Source organism: Panthera tigris, chromosome D4 (genome assembly GCF_018350195.1).
Source record: "Panthera tigris isolate Pti1 chromosome D4, P.tigris_Pti1_mat1.1, whole genome shotgun sequence".
Classification (NCBI taxonomy): Eukaryota; Metazoa; Chordata; class Mammalia; order Carnivora; family Felidae; genus Panthera; species Panthera tigris.
Genome location: NC_056672.1, coordinates 81,858,173 through 81,884,294, shown reverse-complemented (window position 1 = coordinate 81,884,294; position 26,122 = coordinate 81,858,173). Strand labels below are relative to the sequence as shown.

The 26,122-nt window shown below is 51.9% G+C and overlaps 1 protein-coding gene across 6 annotated transcripts; it reads left to right on the top strand.

Moving 5' to 3' along the window:
• The first annotated feature begins 3,645 nt into the window (after window positions 1-3,645).
• On the top strand, window positions 3,646-23,927 carry LOC122232990. Of its 6 annotated transcripts, none has more exons than XM_042963743.1 (7): window positions 3,646-3,743; window positions 7,295-7,396; window positions 7,533-7,653; window positions 9,411-9,558; window positions 18,236-18,353; window positions 22,532-22,612; window positions 23,358-23,927. In XM_042963743.1, the coding sequence occupies exons 2-7, from the start codon at window positions 7,307-7,309 to the stop codon at window positions 23,427-23,429; spliced, it is 630 nt and encodes a 209-aa protein (XP_042819677.1). In that variant the 5' UTR covers window positions 3,646-3,743; window positions 7,295-7,306; the 3' UTR covers window positions 23,430-23,927. The 6 variants fall into 6 exon arrangements, with proteins under 6 accessions (XP_042819677.1, XP_042819676.1, XP_042819681.1 ...); XM_042963742.1 differs by having other exon boundaries at window positions 3,646-4,016; XM_042963744.1 differs by lacking the exon at window positions 3,646-3,743 and adding an exon at window positions 5,500-5,540.
• Window positions 23,928-26,122: the final 2,195 nt, after the last annotated feature.

Below are 26,122 nucleotides of genomic sequence, written 5' to 3'. Positions count from 1 at the left end.
TGAACAATCTGTTCACCAAGTCCCTGCAAGTGCCCAGGGCTGCAAAGGAGTCAGGAAAAGAGTGGTGGGCAGTCCGCGGGCCCGTGTAAGGTGACCTGGCCCCAGCTTCAGGCAGGCCGCCGTTCTCAGGGCCCTCCAGTTCCCATTATTTGATTCCTACAGCCATGCACATATCCATCCACCCACGCTTCCGTGCATTCTTCCATCCACAACTGTGCAGTGAGCGTTCACTGTGGACCAGGTCTGGCCTGGGTGCTTGGGACAGAGCGGGCACAGCCCGTCCTCGTGGAGTGTACAGGCTGGCAGGGGAGCCACGTGTTAAACAAACAGCCCACGAAGCCCGGATGCATCACCACTGTGCTAAGTGCTGGGAAGAGGCAGCTCAGGATGTCGTGAGTGGATGTAACAAGGACGTCTCTCTTGGGAGTGTTCTCTGGGCCCCAGGGAACTAGTGGGCGGGAAACCTGCTGAGACAGCCCCATGGGCTTGGCCTCAGGGGACAGAAGCTGTGAGAAAAGGGTGAATGATGCCCCAGCGGAGCCAACTGGCCCGGTGAGGCTGCAGCCAGCCCACCTTCAGATGGGGGTTCCTTGGCTGCAGCAGGAAGTAAGTCGGGAGGTAAGTGAGGGTTGGGGGTCTTTTGAAAATCTCCCTCCAGATTTCCTTTGTGAGCCTTCCCAGCTGGAGCCTGAAGCCTCCAAGAACTGTATCAGAGTTTTAGGAAACACAAGAGAAGTTATTTCAGGAGAAGGGAACAGCATGAGCATACGTGTGGAGGTGGGGATAGTAGACAGACTCAGGAAGGTAGAGCAAGGAGAGAAAAGGGAGGAGAAACTGAGCTGTGGTCCTCAGGGGTTTCATTAGCACCCTGGGGGCTTGGTCCCCACCCTATACCAGTAGTAGTGATTACTGTGGAAAGCTGTGTGCCCCAAGAAGGTCATGTGTGACCCCCACTTCGTCCTCACCAGATCCAGTAAGATTTTTGCAGCTGGACCCCATTTTACAGACAGCAAAACCAAAGCCAGGGGAGGTTAACTGTGTCACCCAAGAGCACAGAGTTAGCAAGTAAAGGGTCAGGATTCAATCCCAGCCCGTGATCTTTTTTTTTTTTTTTTTTTTTTTTTCAAATCCCAGCCCATATTCTTAACAACTCCCCTAGTGTGCTCAGCAAACAGTGGGAGGAAATCCGGATATATGATGGGCAGCGCCCATGCTCACTCCACTGTGGTCTTGTCTGGCCCTCCCACTAAACAGAGTTTATTTACCTCTGTCACCGCACGACACTGCACCCACAACTGGTGCTTAGAAAATATCGTGAATAAATAACCATCCTAAGTGCTCACCATGTGCCACATCAGCACAGCCCTGCGAGGTTGATACGATTATTAGCCCCATTTCACAGGTGGGGAAACTGAGACTCGGCTAGTAGGGGGTAAGGCCGTGATTCACTAAGCAGCAGGTAAATAAATCAGCAAACTCATTGATAAGCGTGAGTAATGACCAGTGAATGGATAAGAGCAAAGGTAAATAAGTAAGTAAGGAGTTGAAGGAGGGACAGAGGGAGCCAAGGTGAGATGTAGGTCTCAGTGGCGTGCAGGAGAGGTAAAGGCCATTACACCTGTCCCCACCTCCAGCTCCCAGGAAAAGGGCTTTTTCTGCTCCCAAGATGGCCTGGGGTCTTTCCAGGCTGTTGCCTAGCAACAATGCCCTCACCCCGGCCCCTCCCCCTTTGACTGGCCAGAGCTGGGGCACAAGCAGCCAGCCCCAAGCCCCCCATGGGAATGGGGACCCTGGGCTCTCAGGCTGGGGGCACGAAGGCCAGGGCCAGAGAGGTGGGCCTGGCTGGGCTCCAAGGCTGAGAGAAATGCCCCAAGACCTACCCGAGGGAAGGGCTGCTTCCATTTATTCTGCAGACTGTCCATCTGGCACTGGGTTCATAGCTGCCCAGAGCAGTGACCTGGGGCCCTGAGTTCAAAGCCCTGGGCTGGAGATCTTGTATGAGTCACTTCCCTTCCTGAATCCATTTCCTCATCTGTAGAATGGGGACACGGTGCCCACTCGTCGGGGGGACAGTGTGGGAATAGAGCGGGGCCAGGCAAGCCTTCACGCCAGGAGTGTGCCGGCCACTTCTAGAGGAGAAAGATCTGGGGTGAAGACCTGTCACAGCCCCCTCCAAGAGAGGATAGCGTGCCCTGCGTGGGAGTGGAGGCCTCGAGGGCTCCCTGAGGAGGTGGGCCTGTGGGACCTCCCTCAGTGGGGATGGCAGAGGAAGCAAACATCCTTTCTAAGGCCCTGAGGCCAGAGACGGGAGCCCACCCAGTCGCAGTGACTATTTGCCCACGGCCAGGCACATTTACGTTTAGTCCTTACTGAAGCTCCAGAGTTTGGAAGCTGTGCCCCCGGCTCAGAGGAAACCACGGTTGGCTCAGAAAGGTAAAGAGACTTGCTCTGGGTCACACAGCTGGTGAGCCGAGTGGCAGTGAAGTCCAGCTCCCTTTCTCCTGCTCAGATGGGTGGAGCCGAGAGCAAGTGGCAAAACAATGCCACCGTGGAGTCCTGAGGGGCCCCTCCCGGCCCCGTGAGGGAGTCTGGACTTTGTGCAGAGGGCAGTGGGGAGCCACTGATGGTTTCTGAGCTGGGAGAGAAATGACCCAGGCTGGGTCCTCAGGTCCCTAGGTGCTGTCCTGGGCCATCTGTCTCCACCTCCCACCCCTGCCACCCTCTGCATCCACCCACCCCCCCCCCCCCCCCCGCTTCTCAACCACACCGAGAAGCCATGTGTGACGGAGGAGAATGTAAAAATATATGTGTAACTGAACAACAACGTGCTGACAGAACACAGCTATAAATACTCTGACGGTGCAGCACCATTCCGCGGATCCTGCTTCCTGCTGCCTGAGGAGTGGGGGCACGGGGTTTGACAGGTGGGGTGGGAACTCGGAAGGGAAAGGAAAGGGGACGACCACTTGTGGCCCCACTTTGTGCCAAAAGCTTCACGAGTAGTATGTCTCTGATTCTTCCTCCAAACCCCAAAACCCCCTCAGAGAATCACTACTGTCGTCTCCAGTTCACAGGTGAGGAAACTCAAATTCAGAGAGGGAGGTCATCTGGTCAAGATCACACAGCGAGGAGGCAGTGGAGCTGGGATTCCCGCAAGCCCTGCCACGGGCCAGCCCCAGCCGTCCAAAGAACAGCAAGCGGGCTTCAGGCTCTGCTTCCCTCACTCCCCGTCCGGGGCCAGAGAGAGCTTTAGGCTTCCAGGCACTCCCCTGCTTCCATGCCTTCCATGGCTCCCCAGTGTCCTCTAGATAAAGACCAAACTCAGTGAGGCCCTTAAGATCCTGTGCTCTGGCCTCTGACCATCTCTGGAGCCCACCTCCCACCATGTCCTGCTCTCTGTGCCCCAGAGATCTGTGCCTCCGTACCTCCCGTTCCCTTTGCCAGGCATGCTGTCCCTCTCTGGTTACATCTACCTAGGGGCTTCAGCTCAAGTGCCACCTCCCCCCGACCTCCCACCACAGCTGAGGCCCTCCCGTGCTTTCCCTGCGATTTGTGAAGCCCCATTGTGACCCGGTGGGTCGTTAGGGGTGGCGGCCACAGCCGGTGAGGGCGGAGACAGGGCAGGCTGCAGGCAGCGCGGCCACAGGGCGGGTGCCCCCAAGTGCTCGGCCCCTCAGGAAGTGCCATGTCACATAAATGCCCCTCTCTGATGCATGGGCGGGGCCGGAAAATGACCACACCAGGTGAAGTGGCCTTCGATCTGTCAGAGACAATCTGGGGTGGCGTGAGACAGACGTGGAAGGGAGCTGGCCTCTGGGCTCCGGGGTGAGCAGGAAAGGAAATGGAGGAGGAAGAGAGGCAAGGGGGCTCCCGGGGCCCCTGCAGAGGGCACTGGATACCCACTGAGAAGTCATGGGAGTAAGTTGGCCCCGTCTCTCGGACCCTCGCTGTGTCTGGACCAGCCTTCCACATGTGGTCTGAACCTGTCTGCACCTCTGGCCAGCGTGGGGGCAGAGGTAAGGCCGCCAGCAGGTTCCCTGTTCGTCTTCAGACCTTCCCAACAGACCGGCGCTGCCCCATACAATGCCCCACCTACGGCATTTTTACTTTGCATTTTCTAGTAGCCACTTAAAAAAAAAAATAAGCATCTGAAGTTAATTTTAATGTTTTATTTTTTTAGTGTTTATTTTTGAGAGAGAGAAAGAGAGTTCGAGCAGGGGAGGGGCAAGGACAGAGGGGGACAGAGGAGCCAAAGCAGGCTCTGTGCTGACAGCAGCGAGCCCATTGAGGGGACTTGAACTCATGAACCGTGAAATCATGACCTGAGCCAAAGTCGGACGTGTCACCGACTGAGCCACCCAGGCACCCCAAATGTTAATGTTTTATTTAACCCAGTAGATTCCAATATCATTTCATGTAATCCAGATTTTTTAAATTGTTGAGATTTTTTTTTAACTTTTTTTTCTTACTAAATGTTCAAAATCCAGTGTGTCTTATATACTTACAACGCATCTCAGGTTGGAGTAGACACATTTCAAGTTCTCAACGGCTACATGCGGCTACTGCACTGGCCACTGGGAAGCACTGCTCTAGACGATGCCCTGACAAGAGCCAGGACCATGACTGTATTCACCACGATTATCTCTAGGGTCTGGCATGTAACACATACTCAGGAAATGTTTGTTGAATGACTGGCTGACCGACTGGGTAAATGGAAGAATGAATGAATGAATGAATGAATGAACAAATGATCTGAGACCTTGTTAGATCAAAAGCCAGATTCCCAGCATGTGCCATGGGAAGAGCCTAGAAATAAATTCCAGTCCCACTTTTGCATCCAAGCCTTTGCATGACCGTAAGTGAGTCCCTCCCCTCTCTGGACCTCAGTTTCCCCATCTGTACGATGGGTTGTGGGTTGGACTGCATGATTTTTTTCTCTGCCTTTCACTAGAGGTGCTCAGGGGGAGGCTGCTGTCCTCTCTGCAGCTGCCTTCCCTATGTCAGGCCCCCAGGGAAGTTCCCTGCCCCATTCCCCCAACTACCCCACTCTCCCTCCTCCTGTGTGTGAGACAGGAGGTCTCAGGAGAGGCCTCCAGGTGACCTTCTGTGCAGAACAGAGCCAGGCCTCAGTGGACTCCTGCCAAAAATAGCCGTGGCACAGGGAATGAGCCTACCATGTATCCTCGGGCTTGGCCCTCCTCCTTGGTCACTTCCATATCTTACATTTGTTCAGAGCTGGGAAGAGAGCAGGGCAGCGCTTATCCCTTTGATTCTGTAGAGAAGGAAAAGGAAGGCCAAGAGATGTGCCCGGTCCTGTCCAAGGTCACACAGTGAACAGGGCAGAAGTGGGCCTCTATTTGCCTCATCTGAAAAATGGGCACAAAACCTGCCTTCATCCCATCGAATGTCAGTGCCTCAAACCCAGCCTCTGCTACCTACAGCCCTGTGATACTCTGTCTCACTGTACCTCTGGAACTCCTTCTTTGTCAACGGGGATAACAATCATCCGATTGCCGTGCCACTGCAATGTGTTAACGTAGGTAAAGTGCTTCGAAAGTGATAGATATTATTATTAGCCTTCACAGGGGAGCGGTCCGCAGTTCAAATGAGGCGAGGGGTGCAACTGGGATTTACAAACTGTAAAGTCCTCTCTTGAGAGGCGGGCACTTTTTGGCTGCAAACGAGGTTGCAAACTGTACTCCACACAGTGACTTGCAAAGTGTTTTGTGAACGTTGCCGCATTAAGGAGGCTGTTGCAGATTAGCTTTTTATAATCTGAAAGGCACTTCAAATTCATAAATCACTTTGGAGACCTTAGGGCTCTTTGTAAGGGCTTTCTAGACTGTCGAGTGCAAGTCTGAAACGAGTGGCCTTTCAAAGCCATGGGCAAGAAGCAGGGTGGGAGCGGGTAGAGGAAGAAACTAGAACCAGAGAATCACGACAGCAGCCCATTTCCCCTCTGATCTCGGCACCATCGCCACCCATGCCAGCCGGTGCGGAGAAATTCCAGCGCATCTGCAGATTCCTGCTATTCTCCTCTGAGGCCAGGGAGGCCTCGCTGCATTGCTGACTCAGCCAAACGGGATGAGTTAAGCAGGAATTGGGCCCCATCTTCCTTGCACTTCTGCCTTGTCTTTTTTCTTTTTTCTACCACAAAGGCAATGAACCTGACACCATTTAAAGATTTCCCTGTGGGCTGGGAAGGTGGTGAGCTCCTGGGCTGCCCGATGACCTTGCTCTGAGGCCCAGACTTGGGCCTGCTCTAGAGACCCAGCCCAGACTGCCTGCTACCCCCGAGTTGACAGAGTAGCAGGGGTTCAAGGGCTGGGGGCAGGTGGAGGCCGCTGCCTTCAAACAGATGTGGGGGGCGGTGCAAAGGCCCCAGGTTCTTGGGTTCCAATCCCAGCCCTGCAACTTTCTCACCTACGACCTTGGGCAAGTTCCCTTACTCTGAGCCGGGAGTCCCTCAGCTGTAACTTAGACTGATAATGCTCTTTTTTTTTTTTTTTTAATTTTCTTTTAATGTTTATTCATTTTTTGAGAGACAGAGACAGAGTGCAAGCAGGGGTGGGGCAGAGAGAGAGGGAGACACAGAATCTGAAGTAGGCTCCAGGCTCCGAGCTGTCAGCACAGAGCCCAAGGCAGGGCTCGAGCTCATGAACCATGGGATCATGACCTGAGCTGAAGTGGGGTGCTTAATTGACTGAGCCACCCAGGCGCCCCTGATAATGCACATTTGCGTGCAGCCTTTAGGTGGCCTGGTGTGCATGCAAATTCTGTCCCTTCTGCTATCCATAGGCCTGTGGGCTTTCCAATAAGGGAGAAATAGAAGGTGAGGCAGCCTTTACAGCTTCGGGGTCATGAGCATGGCATTTCAAGTCCTAAAGACCTGGATTCAAATCCTGGCTCTGTGACACACAGCTTTGTGTCTTTAGGCAAGTCACATCAGCCCCTTGAGCCTTCATTTCCTCAGCTATAAAATGGGTATAATAATAGTTGCTACCTTGCAAAAAGCTGGTGAGTATTTGTGTGGCACAAAATGGCACCTAAGGACTGTTCCATCAATGGTAACTGTGATCTGCCTCTCCCCAAACCACGTGGGGAACCCCAGTGTACTTCCCAAGGCCATGCAATTCCCCTTCCTGTGCCTCCTCACATTTGGGCAATTCCTTGATAAAAAGCCTGCCTTACCATGTGACCCAGATGACAGCTGGGGCCCTGGGACCTCTTCATCCAGCTAGAGTCTTCTGCCCCTGCCGTTTCTGCAGAAACCTTTTTTTTTTTTTTTTCACAGCCCCATCTCCTTATGGTCCCTGGACTGCATGATGTTGGCCCCAGAGTGGAAGCTCCTCTGAGCTCCTTATACAAACCATGCACAAGCAACACGCCCTTTGCTGTAGGTGTCGCAAAGGAGGGTCTACCGGAACCTGCTCCAGAGCCGTCTCCCTGAGCTCACCCCAGGCTTTCTCCACCTGCTGGCTTCTGCCTCTCTCACTCCTGCCCTGCCTTCTCTTCCTCTCCTCCCTTTTCAGGAGCAAGACATCAACATTTTGCCTTCTGCCTCCCGCAGCGTACCTCATTTTTTTGAACCAAGCCAGGCTCTTCCCGGGATTGTAGTGAATGCGAGTTTGCTTCATCTAGTTGCATCCATGGGTCTGTGTGATGTTTCAGGGCTGGTACCATGTCCCTGCGCACTGTTGTATCCCCAGCCCCCAGCCCAGTATTTGGCCCCCACTAGGCATTTGGTAAATATGTAGCAAGTAAAAATGAGTGGGACAGGGGCTACCGAGGAAGGGGACTGAGAAAGTCGCTTTCTGTGGCTGTCTGGGGCCTCTCGCTCTTGGAGGTCAGTTCTGTGGCAGAGGGACTAATTCAGGACGAGGCTGAAGCTGATGTGTGTCCGTCTCAGGCCCCAGAAACGACACAGTGCTAACACATTCTTGGCTCCTTCGAGGGCCGCGTGAACAGTAACCCTCGGGGGTCCTTCTTTAGGGTCTAACACATCAGCCTGTCCTGAGGGGTACAAAGGGCAACAAAGAAACAGGGCAGGGGCTCCCAGGACAGGCTTCCCATCAGACTCCCTGGGACTTTACTCCCCGTAAAGTATTTAACCACCAGAGCCACCGGGGCCTCACACCTCCTTCCCAAGACCTGAATCAAATGTCTGATGTGGGACGTGGTGATTGATTTATTAAAAGTCCTAGGTGATTCCAATATACCTCCCTGACACAGAGAAAAGAACTGTGTTTCGTTTTTTGTTTTTAAACTAATCTGTCTGTAATGCCTGTGGGGTTTCCACATCGGGCCCCCTGAGGAGCAGGCTGTCTGTAGGCTGGTGGTTCAGGGTGAGGGCCTGGCCAGATGGGAGAGAAGAAGGGACGTGGGCTTTGCAGGCATTGGAGAACCTGGGTTTGAACCCTGTCCTCCAGCATCCCAGCTCTGTGGCCTTGGGCAAGTCACTTCAGCTGTGTGCATGTCGGTGTCCTCTGTTAATTGACAGAATTCCTACTGCACAGGTTGGCTGGGATCAATCGCCTAACACAGGGTCCAGCCTAGAGCCAGTGCTCCATAAAGTGTGGTTCCATTACCTTCCTGACCAAGCTACGGGGGTGGGAGGGGAGGTCACGTGGGGCCCCCAGCCTGGCTCAGTACCTGACGGGAAGAACCCCGGCCTGGGAGAATGTTCTAGTGCTGACCCATCATGATATGTGACCTTGGCCAAGTCAGCCTCGGTGACCCCATTCAGCTCTGACCCGGGAGACAGGTGAGGGCTGACATTTAAGGGGGTGAATAGATCTGTTTCAGCCAATTCTCTGGGGCAGATCACTCAACCTCTCTGAGCCTCAGTTTCCTCATCTGTGAACAGAGATCCAGCAGTGTGCACATCTCACTGCAACTCTGTTTGGTGACGTCATGTCGCTAGCTTGGAGTGGGCCACGGTGGGAGTATTGACACCACGTAAATTGGCAAACATTGCAAATCAGGATTTCCCCGGCCTCCCCTTCCATCCCCACTCTGCCCCTGACAGTCAGTTCACCAGCACATCGGCCACCGGGACTCCGATAAATCAACTTTCACCATGGTTGTTGGGAGATTCAGAGAACTATTGCCTGTTAAGCAATTAGCACAGCACCTGGGACTTAGCACAGCACCTGGGCACTAATATGTGCTAGTCACACACAGTTAAAATTTATCAGCTATCACTTTGTCTCTGGCCTGATAAATGGTGATCACATGTGTGATCTCATATAGCTTTAACAACGCTAGGAAATATCTAGAAGAGGAAATTCAGGCTCAGACGGGCTCGCTGACTTCAAATGCAATTAAATTTTGCAGCCGTACTATGTGCTGGGTTTATTTTTATATACCCATCTCAGTTCAGCCTCACCAACCCCTTTTTCTCACTACAGTTGAAAGGCCCAGAATGGGCAAGCGACCCGCCCGAGGTCCCACGTTGAGCACGGGGCCTTGTATCTGTCTTGAACCTACATGCACGGGTCTCCGCTTCTGCCCGGCTCCCTCCGAACCACATCCAGCTGCATTCTCTTCTGAATCAGGGTAAGCTTTGCCGTTATGATCTCTCTGGCCCTTTCTAGCTCTGACATCCTCGGTATTTAAATCAGCACATGAATATTTCACAAGCATCCCCGGCGAAAATAACCCCCTGCCTGGTTATGTCAGGCCGAGGCCCCAGTGGCTGCCGGGCGCTTCAGCTATTTGCGAGACCTGCAATTCCGCGAGGCCGCCCGGCAGCAGCCAAGGAATCGATAGCCTTTAAATAAGTAATTAGAGGAGCTGAGGACGTCGGCACAGCCAGGAGTGAGCAGGGGAATATAAACTCATAACTCTCCCAGACTCACTGTGGAAGGCCGGGCTCTGTTTCTTGCTCAAGACATGTGGCGGGGCCTGGGGCAGGGTGAGGGGTGGGGGAAGCACAGGGAAGCAGAAGAGGAGGCATTTATTGAGCCCTCCCCATGTGTCAGGGCTTGCTCTCATCATTGCCATGCCCAGTGTTCTCCAAAGATGTTAAGGCTCAGAGAGGCGAAGTCAGTTGCCCAGGGCCACACAGCTAGGAAGTGGCAGAGGCTGCAGGCCTGTCTGACTTGAGCACAGATTTCTCTCAGCTTTGGCACTATTGACATCTTTTTGGCCAGGTAATTCTTTGTTTTGGGGGTGGGGGGCCCTCCTGTGCATTATAGGATGTCTTAGCCCTGGCCTCTACCCTCTAGATGCTGGTAGCACGTCCTCCTCACTTGTGACACTCGAAAATGTCTCTGAACATTGCCATATGTCCCCTCGGGGGCAAAATCCCCCTCCGCCCCGGTGAGAGCCCCTGCTTTAGAGTCTGTGTTTACTAGGCTGTTCCTCTCCTCTGCTGTCGGTGGCTTTTAGGATAAGGATCAAAATCTTTCTCCCCACCGAGAGAGGCAGTTCTGGAACCAAAGTCAGGCCAGGTGAGAGCACACCAGCTGTGTGACCTTGGGCTAGTTCTCAACCTCTCCGTGCCCCGGTTTCCCTATCTGTAAAATGAGCCCTCGTCCCCACAAAAGGTGATCGTGAGGTTTTTTTTTTTTTTTTTTTCAACGTTTTTAACTTATTTTTGGGACAGAGAGAGACAGAGCATGAACGGGGGAGGGGCAGAGAGAGAGGGAGACACAGAATCGGAAACAGGCTGCAGGCTCCGAGCCATCAGCCCAGAGCCTGATGCGGGGCTCGAACTCACGGACCGCGAGATCGTGACCTGGCTGAAGTCGGACGCTTAACCGACTGCACCACCCAGGCGCCCCGGTGATCATGAGGTTTAAATGAGTTAGCATATGTGAAGCATTCAGAGCAGTGCCTGGCACACACAGTGTGAGCCATCACGACAGTCCAAAGGCCTGCATGACCGAGTCCCAGCCCATGCCTGTTCTCCCCATCAGAAAGGGGAGAAGGACCCCAGCTCCTGCTAGGGAGCTCCACAACAACTTCTGCTGTTCTCCGTCTTCCCCTCGCACTCTCCCTCCTGCCAGCCTTGGAGATGCTGGAGAAAACAGCGACAAGGACGGCCACATAGTCCCACAGGATCACAAGGCACTAAGAACAAAAACTGCCTCTTCCTCTTTCCCTGCAGTGCTGGTGGTGCATAGAGAGGCGTGTGGAGGTCCGCACCTGATTTACAAAAGCATCCGATTAAAATACAGTTCCTTTTATTATCCAGTAAACTATAAAAATACATATAAACAAACACATTTTGTCATTGGAGTTGGTCAGCACATTTTACTGGTCATTAGCGTGTGTTTTTGTTGCACTGACGTCTGTTAAAAACAAGGTTCCAGAATGCTGTCCTCCTTTGGGTGCTTGGGAGAAATAGTATCTCGAAAGGCATTCCAGGGTGTCCTTACAGGAACAGCTCCCAGTGCAGGAGCATATGTGGGCGTGGCTTAAATCTTCCCTTTCTTTAGAAGGAAGGGTCCCTAGACATTACCAGGTCTAGTCTTCTCCTAGTGGAGGAATCTGAGGCCCAGGACTGTCCTTTGTCCAAGATCAGAGAACACCTTGTTCAGCAACCGTTTTCTGAGTGTATTAGTGAGCCCCAGCTGCTGTAATAGATAGGCCCTCAACCTCAGTGGCACAATGGAGTTGTCTTTCTTGCTCACATGGCAGGTGTTCTGGTTAATGAATGAGCCTTCTAGATGGTAACTCATGGACCCAGGTTCCTTACTTGTGGCTGCACCCTCCTCTAGGGCCTCAGAATCATCCGCTTTTAGCTGGATAGGGAAAGAATTCTGAAGATTGCACATTTTTACAGATTTTTACAGGTTTTTTTTAATTAAAAAAAATTTTTAATGCTTATCTATTTTGGGGAGAGAGAGAGACAGAGTGTGAGTGGAAGAGGGGCAGAGAGAGAGGGAGACAGAGAATCTGAAGCAGGCTCCAGGCTCCAAGCTGTCAACATAGAGCCCGACACGGGGCTTGAACTCATGAACCATGAGATCATGACCTGAGCCATGTTTAACCAATGGATGTTTAACCAACTGAGCCACCCAAGTGCCTGGAGTCTTTTTTTTGTTTGTTTTAATTAATGTCAGGCTGGGGAGTGGCCCATGTTGCTTCTATGCATGTTCCACTGGCCATTCCTAAGTCATATTTCATACCTAACTGCAAATGAGGTTGGGAAGTGTAGTCTGGCTGTGTGTTCAGAAGGAAGAAGACACAGACTGGTGGGTAGTGGACCAGGTCTCAGTGTCTGGCCCTGGGCTAGAAGCTGCCTGGGCAGGGATGGCTAAGAAGGCAGACCTGCCCTCTTGGGGCTCACAGCGTGGAGGCGGTGGGGTGCGGTAGCAGGTGCAGGCAGCTAATGTCCTCAGCCTGAGGTTCAGAATAAGGACTTGTCTTTTTGAGCCCTCCCTCCCATTGATCACTGGAAGTCTATTTACTTCTCTCTAGAGAGACCCCATCCCACGATAAGACTGAGACTGCTGGGGTCCTTGCCAACTCAGTCCAAAAGGAGTCAGCGATCCCTGTTTCTAAAAGACTGCAGAGAAGAAACTGGAACGCCTGGTTCATTTTCTGAAAGGCCCTATTCTCTGCAGTCTTTCCTTTTCGGGGGAGGTGGAGGGAGCCTCTCTCCCCAGGTCACCTGTCACTTCACACTGCCACAGGCCTGGGCTCTCAATAGAACAGCTCTGGAGAGATGGCCTGGCTCCTCAGTTCACCTGCACGTGTGTGCACACGCACGTGCACACATGCATGTATGCACACGTCCCTCAGAGCCACCTATAGCAGGGCATCTGGGTGGCTCAGCTGGTTAAGTGTCCGACTTCAGCTCATGTCATGATCTTGGAGTTCGTGGGTTTAAGCCCCGCGTTGTTGGGCTCCATGCGGGCAGCACAGAGCCTGCTTGGGATTCTCTCTGCCCCTCCCCAGCTCACACACACACACACACACACACACACACACACACACACACTCCCTCTCTCTCTCTCTCTCTCTCTCTCTCTCTCAAAATACATGTATGAACTTTAAAAAAAAAAGAAAAGAACTAGCTATAGCATACATTTGCCACTTTTGTTAACCAGTATCTATTTGGGGGATCCCAAGATGGTGAGAGGACCTCCCATTACAGAAGCTGATCGGGGCAGATATCTGCACCCCCATCAGCTAGAATAGGGACATGTGGCCCAGAGTGTGGCCAAATGGACGTGCCCTCCCAGGACTTTGCTTTGTTTTGTATTTTAATTTTTTTCAACATTTATTATGTTTGAGAGACAGAGAAAGAGCACAAGCAGGGGAGGGGCAGAGAGAGGGGGAGACGCAGAATCCGAAGCAGGCTCCAGGCTCCGAGCTGTCAGCACAGAGCCTGACGCGGGGCTGGAACTCAGGAACGGTGAGATAGTGACCTGAGCCAAAGTCGGATGCTCAACGGACCAAGACACCCAGGTGCACCCCAAGGACTTTGAATCTTTACAGTGACACAGGCACAGGGCCAGTCGAACTTTAAAGGCCACTGCAGCAGAATGGCATCTAGTGATGTGTGATACATCATCTCCATGTCCCAAGGTACCAGCAGGAGCCCCAGGGACCAGCTGGCAGATGGCACCTTGGCTGGGCTTTAACTCTCTGGGTTCCTGTTAAGCCTGTTTCTCCAGTTCCCTTGCATGCACCACCTGACACTTTTCCAGACAATTCCTTTAGGTTAACTGGAGTCAGTTTTTACTAACTGCAGCCGAGAACCCTTCTTATGCAGCCCGTGCTGGAGCCAGGCCACCAACCCACGCCCTCCAGGATTTCCTTTGCTGCCAGCTTCACCCAGGGCCATCCCAGACCCCCCCCCCCCACCTCCCCCACCCCCACACACAGGACTAACAGCTTCCACACTCAAGGGAGAAGCCAAGGCTCCTGGCTCTTTCCTCCAGGAGATTCTGAGCAAATCTCTAATTAACCTGTCTGTTCACACTCCTTCGACATCCAAAGTTCTCAAGAGGGCTGTGGGCAGAACCAACATAATTGGTTTTCTTTGCAATCCTGTGTATTTTATGCATTTGAAACTGTTATTCTGAGAAGAGGTCCATCGTCTTCGCTCAGTGCCAGAGGGGTCTGGGGCGCCAGAAAGGTGAGGATCCCCCCTGGACTGCTGGTAACAGGATTCCCTCCTCCATGATGCAAGGCCCCTTTGCTTTATGAGACCCCTAATGGGTTGGAGGACCACCCCATCCTCCCGGGGCCATTCTTTCTGGAAAGAGATCCCTACTTCCTTCTGGGGCCAGCTCCTCTCCCCACCCTAGAGGTAGGTGGTCCCAGCAGAGGCCGCCATGGTGTCACATAACCCCACTCTCCAGCTTCAGCTGACTGGTTAGGGAGGGCCGGGCTCTGGACCCAAGCCAGGCCAGACAGGCCCTTCTCTGCAGTTGCTGTTTTTTTGCTTCTTCTTTCTCTTTTTTTCTTTTCCTTTCCTTTCTTTTGAGAGAGAGAGCATGAGCAGGGGAGAGGGGCAGAGGGAGAGAGAGAGACTCTCAAGTAGGCTTCATACTCAGCATGGAGCGGGACGCATGGCTTGATCCCATGACCCAGGGATCACGACTTAAACCAAAATCAAGAGTTGGACACTCAACTGACTGAGCCACCCAGGTGCCCCTCTGCAGTTGATTTTCTAAAGTGGAACTCAGGGTCACCAGTTACACTCTTCCCTGTGGGGGCTCAGAGTTGAGAGTGGTCAAGTTTCCCACAAAGTAAGGGAAGCCAATTGAGTAGGACAGAGAGGCTGAAGAGAGAGAGACAGAGACAGAGAGACAGAGAGAGAAGAAAGGAAGAAAGAGAAGGGGGGATGCGGGGAGGGGAGGGGAAAGGGAAGGAGAGGGAGCTGGCTGCATCCTGGCCCATGGTTTGTTTAGTTGTGACCCTGCTGGTTTGGTATTCATTTAGGTATGGTTATTCATTGCTTCCTTAAGTTCCCCATTTTTGGCCTCAGCTAGTTGGAAATGTAGTTTGTCACTGTCTGTCTTATTCCCACTGAATCCCCAGGGTCTGCACAGAGACTGGCACATAGTAGGTGTGCAGTCAGCACCCGTGAATGAAGGAATGAATGAATGAACAAGGTACGGAGGAGAGGGTGAGTGTGTCTACGTGGGGAGATGTCAGGAATCATATGGGGCGGGAGGTGGTGTTCAAAGTGGGATTTAAAGGGTTAATAGGAGCTTTCTGGATGACAGCTGTGGGGGAAGAGGCTGGAAAAGACAGCAGAGACTAGGTTGAAAAAGGCTTAACTATCAGACTAAAAATTGGGATTTTTAAATTATTTCTCATGCCTCTTTATTTTGAGAGAGAGGGAGAGAGAGAAAGTGTGAGCAGGAAAGGGGCAGAGAGAGATGTGGATGTAAAATCCAAAGTAGGCTCTGTGCTGACAGCAGCAAGCCCGGTGTGGGGCTCAAACTCATGAACCGAAACGCAAGAACGTGACCTGAGCTGAAGCCAGATACTCAACCAACTGAGTTACCCAGAGCCCCAGGGTTTTGGGGTTTTTTTTTAAATTATATTTAAATCCAAGTTAGTTAATATATAGTGTAATAATGGTTTCAGGAGAATTTAGTGATTAAACATTAGGATTTTTAGGGGCACCTGGGTGGCTCAGTCAGTCAAGGTTAAGCATCTGCCTTCAGCTCAGGCCATGATCTCACGGGTCCATGGGTTTGAGCCCCGCATTGGGCTCTGTGCTGTCAGTGTAGAGCCTGCTTTGGATCATCTGTCCCCTTCTCTCTCTGCCCCTCCCCCCCATGCTCTCTGTTTCTCTCAAAAAATAAACATCAAAAAAAGTTTTTTTTTAATTGGGATTTTTACAAGTAGTGGCTTATCTAGGTCTAAATTCTAAGTGTTCCTAATGATGCCTGAGCTCCGTCTATATGAGCAAACGTGTGGGTGCTCTTAGGCTCCCCTCATGGCCCTGCCTCTAGAGACCCTGCTAATAGGAAAATCAGGCTCTCTTTCCATCCCACCCAACACCCTCTCTCATCCCCGACTGCCCCCACGGCGGTCCCTGCTAAGCCTTCTTGTGGCTCCATCCAGCAGGTCCTGACCTTCACCGACCTCTGGGCAGCCTTCCACCTTCTGACCTTCACCCCCACTGCTTCTCCCCCGCAGCTCCTTGTCTGTCCCTCTCGAGGTCTCTTCTTCCTGGACCCACAGCCATTCCTTAAATATCAGTGGCCTTCAGTGCCTGTACTGCTTCCTTCCCTCGCTCTGCACTCCCCCTGGATGGCCCCTTCCCCTCCCGTGGCTTCAGGGACCACTTCAAGCTGCACATTCCCATCGGCTCCAGACGCAATTATCCGGAGACTGGACCTTCTCCTCCGGGCTCTGCCGTGGGCACTTTGGACGCAAACACATCCCAAATCAGACTCATCATCTTCCCCTCCTGCCCACTGTTTGCACCCTCCTCCTGATGTACATACCGCCTCCTGTTCTGTGAAGAGCCTGTGAGGAGAGGGAAGGAAACAGACTCGGAGGAGGGCAGGACTGAGCACATGGAGTGTCTGCCTGACTCCGGTCATGCTGCTCGATTAGGACTCAGGATGGGGCAGTATTTCTCACCTCTGACCCCCAGGCCTCCGGGGGCCCGGCCAGTAAACGTTGACCAGATCGATTTCCACCGTGTTGGGAAGTCAGCGGTCAGCTGCTGACCACACTGTCAATTATTCAGGCTCCCTGGGATTCCACCAAGAGCAACGATTTAACTAAAGCATGGCTCCATTGTCCTCACTCACCCAACTTTCCCTCAGAGGCCTGGGCGGGGGGGGGGGGGGGGCCGCCTCTTGGAGCAGCCAGGCAGAGGTCTGACCCAGCCCCTGCTCCCACACCCCAACCCATATGTCCATCTAGGACTTGAGAGCGTCTTCATCAGGCGGTGTCTTGGAGGTTTTCCTGGGCCAAGGCAGGGGAGGGGGCTGAGGCCTTGAAGGCATAGCTGGGACCAATGGCCGGAAGTTACCTGAGGCAGGTCCCGGCAGGTGTAAGCTAGCGGGCAGCAGACCACCATCCGGAGGCACAGCTGTCACACAGAGAGACTGGACTGTCAAGGAGAAATAATGATCATTTTCAGGGTGCTTTAAATTTGCAAACTTTTCATGACATGCATCATCATGTGGCCTCCAGCCTTTTTTGGGAACCAGGTGATACATAAATAAAAACACGTTCATTTGATAGTTGCTTATTGAACAGGTCAGGCACTTTGCTAGGTGCTGTGGATGAGATAAGAATATCAATTTGGCCCCGCCCTTGAGTAATACTAGCACTAATGCTAATAATAAGGGGAACTCTGATGTGTCACGGAAGGTTCTAAACACTCGACATGCTTCAAGACACACTACCCTCATAACAACCCAGTGAGGTGGCTGCTGGAGCTGTCTCCATTTTATAGGCAAGGCAAGATTTTACAGGTGAGGCACAGAGAGGTACAAAACGTGCCCAAGGTCACACAGCCTCTGCAAATGATGCAGCTGGAATTAGAGCCCAGGTGCCTGATTTCGAGCCCCTGCTCTCAGCCTCTGATCAAAGTTGTGTGTGTGTGTGGGGGGGGGGTTCGTTGGGGTTAGGTAGATGATCACATATGTAATGATCTAACAGAGCTGTGGAGGAGAGATCAGAACTAATCTATCCAGGTTGCAGGGAGGAGGTGACGAGTCAGTGAAGGCTTTCTAGAAGTGTCCTTTAAGCCAAGAACTTCGGGAAGAAGAGTTGGATGGGGGAAGAGTCCAGGGAAGGAGGAACATTTACAGCGGTAGCACTTCCAGCTGGAAGACCCTGCAGCCCCAGTGCCCTGGGAGGACCCCCTCTGGGCCTGGGCAAAGGGGAGCAGGCAGACGGGGCCACGGCTGCGCTTCAGCCTCCCCCTCACTGTGCCCACTTCCTCTCTGTCTGCCAGCTGTATTTTTAGAACTCTTACTTTCCGATGGCTGGTGGGCTGGCAGTATCTGGGCCTTCCTCGGGACTTTTATAGTCTCCTATGGCGGGTGTCTCCGTCACAGCCCTCCCCTCGGAGACCTGAGCTGCTGGGCTGATCGGAAGCTCCTGAAGCCCTGTCTGCTTCACCGACACAGTCGGTAACCGGTCCCCTGGGGTCAAGGGGCCCACACTCAATTGCCAGTTGACACTGGCCACCTCTTTCCCCTCTGTCTGCTTTCTCTCTTTCTTCCTGCCAGTTCAGTGCCACTCCGCTCCACCTCTTTCCCCTCTGTCTGCTTTCTCTCTTTCTTCCTGCCAGTTCAGTGCCACTCCGCTCCACGGTCCCGATCTGTGTCAGACACCGGGCTGCTGGGTGCCGACAAGACAGACCTAAAACTGACTTGAGTGCCTTTAGCATCGCCTGTGCTAGAGGCAGGGTGAGTGTACACGATTCATATCCCAAACTGGGACATGCGTGAAAGCAAAGGGGTGCTGTTAACAGTTCTGCTGGGAGCACAGCATCAACCCAAGCAAACTGAGATGGGAGGTCACCGCAGTTCAATAGAAGGATGGAAAAGTGAGGAGAGACTTGATGAATGCAGGGGCAGGGAGAAGGGAGTATTGGCCAGGGTAATGGCACTTGCAAGGATGCAGCAAGTTTGGAGATAAGTGGAGAGTTTATGGTGGCCATAACCCAGTACCTGGACCATGGAGAGGGGGCGGGAGGAGAGCCCAGGGTGGACTCCTGGTGGGAAAAGGTGGACAGTTCGGTACAAGTGGAATAGAGTGGCAAGACCTGTCACCCCTGGGCCCATGGCAGGCATCACCAATTGATCATTGCACTCCCCTTCCCATGGATTCAACCTGCCAGCCCTCAGCACAATGCTGGGGCTGGTCACTTCCAGCTGTCAAGTTGTGCACTAGAGGAAACCTATTTGCCACAAGGGGCTCAGCAATGGGTACAGGGTGTACTTAGCCAGAGAAAAGGCTGGAGTTCAAATAGAGAGAGGCCCAGAATGCGGGACCAAGGAGCTGGAATCTTCTCCAGGTGTTAGGGAGTCGTGTTAGGGGGAGGGATGTACCAAAGACTAACATTTCAGGAGTCTCGGGAAGGTTGCCGAGGTGGCAGGGAAGCCAGTGAGGGGGTGCCGACATCCAGGTGAGAGAGGAAGACCTCTCCCCTCCCCTGAACTGGGAGCAGAGAAGGTTGTCTGATGACTGAGCAGATGCTGTGGGGCAGGAAGAGAAGAAGAAGGCATTGAGGATGCCTCCCAGGCTTCCCCGGGGCCTGACTTGGAGTCTGGGAGCACACTGTCTGCCAGGCAGGTGTGTCAGCACTGTGGGGGGTCCTGATGGGAAGCTTTGCTCCAGAGGTCACCAAACAGGGCAGGATCTCCGAGGAGAGGGCCACCCTGGACTCGGTGCCCCCAGGACGGGGGTGGGGCAAACTGGTTCGGCAGGTGTTACCAGAGAGCACCGGGGCCTGGAGAAATTTGCCTTTTGAGGGAATGAACCATCACAAAGATCTCATCCCTGCCCCTCAGGACCCTACAGAGGAGAAGGGGGGCCTGCAGTGGTTCCCGCCCCATCTCTGAGCAATGGGAGCCCAAGGGAGCTGCTTGCAAAGTTTCAGGGTGACTTCCACAAAGGGAAACTGACGCTTCATTCCCTGGTTGGATGTCCGCTTAGCCATGGGCTGCCACCTGCCCCAGGGTCACCAGAGTGGGACATGGACACACGGCCAGGGTAAGGCCCTGGGGTCTGGTTCTGGAGAGGAGCAGGGACCGAGCCTAGTAGAGTCTGTGGAGGGCCAAAGGGAGTGGGGGCTGCAGACTCCCTGGCACCCTCTCGGCAGGGGGGGCAATGTGGCTGCGGAGCCAGCTGACAGGTGCAGACTTGTCTGGAGAGGGACCACCGGTGCCCGGGGGAGGGCCCGGGAATTGGGTCCCTGGTCCGTGGGATCTTTGGGAGCCTCCGCCCACTATCACCAGACCTACAGGCTTTGAGCTAAGTCCGCCCCAGCCCTGACTCCCAACAAGGGAACCAGAGCCTGGCCAGATGTCACTAGAGGAACGGCCATTTCCCTCTTCCTTCTCCCCCAACCTCCACCCTAGAGGTGAACCTGGAGGTGTGTGCATGTGCGTGTGTGTGTGTGACAGAGACCACCCTGCCCTCTCCAGCCCTCCCCCAAGTGCATGTACTCTTGTGCGTGCACACACACACACACACACACACACACACAATTTGAGGCCCTAGCTTAGCTTACCTTGAACTCCCAGCTTAGCTTACCTTGTGGAAAAAGAAGAAAGTTTTGGGTCAAATCTGAACCTGAAGTTTTAAAATGACCAGGTGTTTTTTTTTTTTTTCTTTTTTAAGTAGGCTCCACACCCAACATGGGGCTGGAACTCATGATCCTGAGATCGAGTTACTTGCTCTACTGACTGAGCCAGCCAGATGCCCCTAAAAATGATCAGGTGTTAACCAGAATGAGACTTTTTTTTTTTTAAGTTTGAGAGAGAGAGAGAGGGAGAGGGAGAGAGAGAAAAAGATAGAGGGAATCCCAAGCAGTCTCCCCACTGTCAGTGCAGAGCCTGATTCGGGGACTGAACGCACAAACTGAGTTTATGACCTGAGCCTAAGTTGCATGCTTAACCGACTGAGCAGCCCAGGCACCCCTGATCCTTCTTTTATAACCAAAAGGTCTAAGAGCTAAAAAAGGGACCAAAGCACTGTCAAAGGTGCATGTCTCCCAACTGGTAGGAGAGTTCACAGGGCCTGGTTGGTAGCCATTATTAGAAAAATAACTGTAACCTCATGAGCTGAAAGTCCTTAACAAGCTGTTTACAAAGGGAACCCCAAAAGGGAATTGGATTTGAAGGGAGAAAGATGATTAGACATAAGGATGGAGTGAGGTGTTGTTGAATGAACTAGGCAGAGGGACCCAGGAAGGTTGGATACCTGCCTCTGCACTCACCCCTCCCTACAAGGTCTGGGGGAGCCATATTTATGGGAAACGGGGTCACTGTGTTATTGGTTGGGCTTCTGCTCCCAGGCCTGACTCTGAGCCCTCCCTAGGCCAGCTTCCTCCAAAGCCAGACCCAAATCTCAGGATCCCTTTGTTAAGTGGGCCCAGTGGGATGGGTGTGAGGCAGGGGATCATGCAAATGACCTTCCAGGGGGGAAGGAGCCAACAGAAGCAAGCCTCTGGCCCCCACTTAGCCCACCGCTTCTACAGCATGGCTGGGAAGGTAGCAGAGGTGGAGCACAGGGTCCAGAAGGAAGGAGGGGAGAACACCAGCATGAGGCATCGGGTTCCTCCTGGCACCCACCTGCTGGTAAACATGGCTCAGTCCAGGGATCTGACTCCTGACGTCTAGTTCCTTGTGCGTGGAGGTGGGGTAAGGGAAGCAAGGGGGTGAAGGAGGGAGCTCTTGCCTCCCCCAGCTCCCCATGCCTAGGGCTGTAGAGAGGGGTTCAGCCTGGGTCCTGAATTGGGGGAGCCTGTGGCATATCCAGGGGTGAAGGATAAGAGGTCAGGGGCTCTCAGGAGAGAACTTGGGTAGAAGACAGAAATCTGGGAGTCATCGGGGGATGCCTCCAACCTCGGTGCAAACGTGCAAACGCAGAGAGGAGGAGAAGAGGCGGCGAGGAGAAGGGAGCCTGGGGGAAGCCAACTTTTGGAAACCAGAGGAAGAGCTGCAGGAACTCGCCTAAGAGCCTGCAGCTGCCAGATCCTGGCCACCCTCCGGGCCAGACCCCCTCTGGCAGCTGCCAAGACGCATCTCTGCTGCTCTGGGAAACCTAATGGCCTGCGTCTGCCCAGGTGGGCAGCGGGACAAGTTCACCTCCCCGCTTCCTGCCTCCCCCTCCTCCAGGAGGAGGAGGCTACTGCTCTGGGCCGCTCTCTGGGGCCAGCCAGCGCTGCCCTCCCCCCTCAGGCCCCACGTTCCAGACTTTCTCCTCATCAGTTTACCAGCCTGGTCTCATTCCCTCTCCGGAGCCTCTCGCCAAGTTCTGCCTGGCTCCCTGCCCCTCTCTTCTCCTCTCCTTAGAGCAGGAGCCAGTTGGGGCCCCTTCTGCAGACGCAGCCTCGTGCCAGGCCTGGGGACCCCTCCCACCAAGCTAGCACTCTCAGCCTTCCAAGCGCGTCTGCGTCTGTCTTCACACCCAGTTCTGACAAGAGGGTTTATGCTCCGTGTCTGAGACTGAGCCCCCGGCACTGGTCTCTGTCCCATGTTTGTCACATATGCCCAACCTGGGCCACACAGACTGGAGTCAGGATCCTCAGACCCTAGCTCCAGGCTGCAGCCACAGGGATGCAGACGGGAGCTGATATTCTCAGGGTTCGGGGCCTCTCTAAGCCTCAGTCGGCCATCTGTAGGCAACCCATTTGTCAGCTGGGGTCCCCCAGTCCCATACGATTTTAAAAATACCGGTTCAGATCCATATTCCACAGCCTGTGGAAATGCAAAAATATCTTTAATATCCTTTGGAGAGTTCTGGAATGGTTTGTTTTTTCACACTCCCCTCTGCATCAGAGCTGTGGCTTCTGGTAAATTCGTTTAGTGTCTGGATTGGGCCGCTGACCCAGGCCTGCTGTTTCATTTTTACACAGCTCTGGCCGAGACAGGGAATGCAGTGGCCACCTTCCGCTATTTCCACCAGAAACCCATGGAGGAATGTATCTGTGTGTAAGGTAGGCAGGCACAGGGAGATTTAGGGAAGTGGGGTGAATGGTTCCAAGTGCTACAATTAAATCAACTTCAAACAGAACACTGGACATCCTGTTCTTAAAAGTTCTCGGGTCACCCCACCCCTGGGAAGTTTCATGAGCCCTTTGACCTCACTCAGTTCCCCAGCCAGTCCTGGCTCTTTATCTTCCTTGTTTGCATGTCTCTTCCTTGAAAGGCAAAATAGTGCAGTGGTCCAATGCAAGGGCCTGTCTCTGTGAGCTTGGCTGTGCATCTTATCAGCTGTGTGATCATAGGAGAATTACTTAACCTCTCTGAACCTCAAGCTTATCTTTTATGAGAATCGTAAAAGTTGAAGGTAACAGGATTTGTGGTGAGGATTTCATAAAGCAATTCATGGGAAGCCCTTAGCACAGTGTTAGCTCAATGATGTTAGTTATTACTACTACTACCATTATTATTATTATTAAGTGTTTTTTTTTGAGAGAGAGAGAGAGAGAGAGAGAGAGAGAGAGAAAGAACACAAGTTGGGGAGGGGCAGAGAGAGAAAGGGAGACAGAATATGAAGCAGGCTCCAAGCTCTGAGCGGTCAGCACAAAGCCTGACATGGGGCTTGAACCCATAAACCATGAGATCATGACCTGAGCCGAAATCAAGAGTCAGATGCTCAACCAACTGAGCCACCCAGGTGCCCCTTTTACTACTATTATTATTAACCCCTCCAAATTCTCTTCTTACTCTCCTCCGCAGAACAATTCATCCTTCTTGGGCATTATCCCAAATACTGCACATCTGTACATATGTAAGCCCCGGAAGGGCTGAAGCACAGAAAAGACTTATTCTTTGAACAGGATTGACCCTCCTTTGAAAGGGGGCCAGCTGAGACTGTGAATGGGCCTAACAGTGACCCTACGGTGGTGGTAAATACTAAACAAACATATGCCCTTCCTTCCTCTTTCTCTATCTCCCCACCCTACTCCCCATTAGGCTGAAAGTGGATAGCCGTGACCAGCAGTGGCAGATCCGGGGCCTCATGGGAATTAGCTCGATTTTCCTGAATTATTGAGAAAGAGGTGCCCTTTGCAGGGGTTCCTACACAGCCTGGAGTTGCTGTGGGACCGTTTTTTCTACCTCATGGGAAATCCTAAGAATGAAGCCAACATAAACAAAAAGACAGTTTCTGGGTGATCTCATTTGAGTTCCTGCAACCTACCACACTTAGATTCAGCTCTTGAGTTTTCTTTCCAATCATATAAGCCCAGAAATCCCCCTTTTCTTTTTTAAGCTAGTTTGATTTGAGCTTCTGTCATGTAAAATTGGATGAATCTTGACTAAAGACTGTTGAATCTTGAATTTCAACTACAAACGGGGTATATTATAAAGCAAGGGGGGATAGCATGGAATTCACTGCAGGAAGTATAACCAGAAATCACAGGAATGGAAGGGTTCCTCTGACTCCATTTCTCTCTCTCTCTCAGGCCAACACATACAATCTCCCATTTCTGCTTTTTCTCTGCATATCTGCTTCTTGTTTTTTAGTTCTGCTGAGCTGTGTTTTTGCTGGCTCATCCAGGTAAAGGTCCCAGGGCTAATGTTCATTGGCCCAGATTTGGATCATGTGACCACCCTGAACCATTCATTGTGATTGGTCAAACAGTGAGCCGTTACCTCTGGATCTGGGGATTAGGATCAGGCCCACCTAAACCAAACAAACTAAGAGGATGAAGAATGGTTTAAAAAAAATCAAAGTATTGTTTCCAGACCCATGGGGAATGAATGCCCCCCCCCACCACCACACACACACACACACTCAGCATCTCTAACATGGAGTTAAGTGAATTTCTGTTTGACCAACCAGTGAAGCCCTGAATAAGCTCAGGGCCAGCCTCTTGTCCCAGAAGAGCACCTCTAATGGAAACTTCCACCTGTGACAACAGCTTCTGGAGATCTGGTTTTGCTTGGGCTTTCTTTAATCTCTTTTCAAATCTTACCACATGCTAGAGGGGAGCTGGTTCTGACTCTGGCCCCTGCATGAGGCTCTGGCATGGCGTCACTTGAATTTTAAATGCCCCATCACATGGAATGATGATGGGGAGGTGGGGAGCTCCCAAGGAAGACGCCAGGGAGCGAGGAAGGGATCACTGCAGAGGGACCCTCAAGGATGGACAGCAAGAACTCAGGGCTAGAATCAAGAAAACAAATGATCACAAGTGTAAGTGAGGGTGCAGAGAACTTGGAGCCCTCATACATTGCTGATGTGAATACAAAATGGTACAGCCACTTTGGAAAACAACCTGGCAGGTCCTCAAAAAGTTGAACACAGAGCTACAGTATGACCCAGCAACTCCACTCCTAGCCATACACCCAGGAGAAATGAAGACTCATGTCCACACAAAACCTTGTACATGAATCTTCATAGCAGCATTAGTCATAATTTCCCAGAGTAGAGACAATCCAAATGTCCATCAACTGGTGAATGGATAAATAAAATGTGGTACATCCATTCAACAGAATATGATTCCCCCATGAGAGGAAATAAACTGGTACCTGTTACCACATGGTTGAACCTTGAAAGTCTTTTTTCCTTCTTTCTTTTGGCAGATCATCAAACCTTTTCTATTTTAAAGCTAGAAGGATTCTTAGGGTTGGCAAACTATGGTCCACAGGCCACATTGGCCTGGTTCCTATTTTAATACATTTAGGGTTTTTTAATTGATTTATTTTTTAAATTCCCGTATGGTTAACATATAGTGTTACATTAGTTTCAGGTGTACAATATAGTGATTTACCAATTCTATACATTATTCAGTGCTCATCACAGTAATTGTACTATTAATCCCCTTCACCTATTTCACCCATCCCCCCACCCACCTCCCCTCTGGTTTTCAGTTCTTTATAGTTAAGAGTCTCTGGGGGATTTTTGTCTCTTTTTTCCTTCGTTTTGTTTTGTTTCTTAAATTACACATGTGAGTGAAATCATACGGTATTTGTCTTTCTCTGGTTTATTTCATTTAGCATTACACCTTCTAGATCTATCCATGTTCTGCAAATTGCAAGATTTCATTTTTCTATGGCTGAGTAATATTCCATGATACACACACACACACACACACACACACACACTACATCTTCTTTATTCATCTATCGATGGACACTTGGGTGGCTTCCATATTTTGGCTATTGTAAATAATGCTGCAATAAACGTAGAGGTGCATATATCTTTTCAAATTCGTGTTTTTTGTATTCTTTGGGTTAATACCCAGTAGTGCAATTGCTGGGTCGTAGGGTAGTTCTATTTTTAATTTTTTGAGGAACTTCCATACTGTTTTCCAGAGCGGCTGCACCAGTTTGTGTTCCCACCAACAGTGCACAAGAGTTCCTTTTTCTCCACATCCTTGCCAACATTTGTTGTTTCTTGTGTTTTTGATTTTAGCCATTCTGACAGGTGTGAGGTGATAGCTTATTGTGGTTTTGATTTGCAATTCCGTGATGATGAGTGATGTTGAGCATCTCTT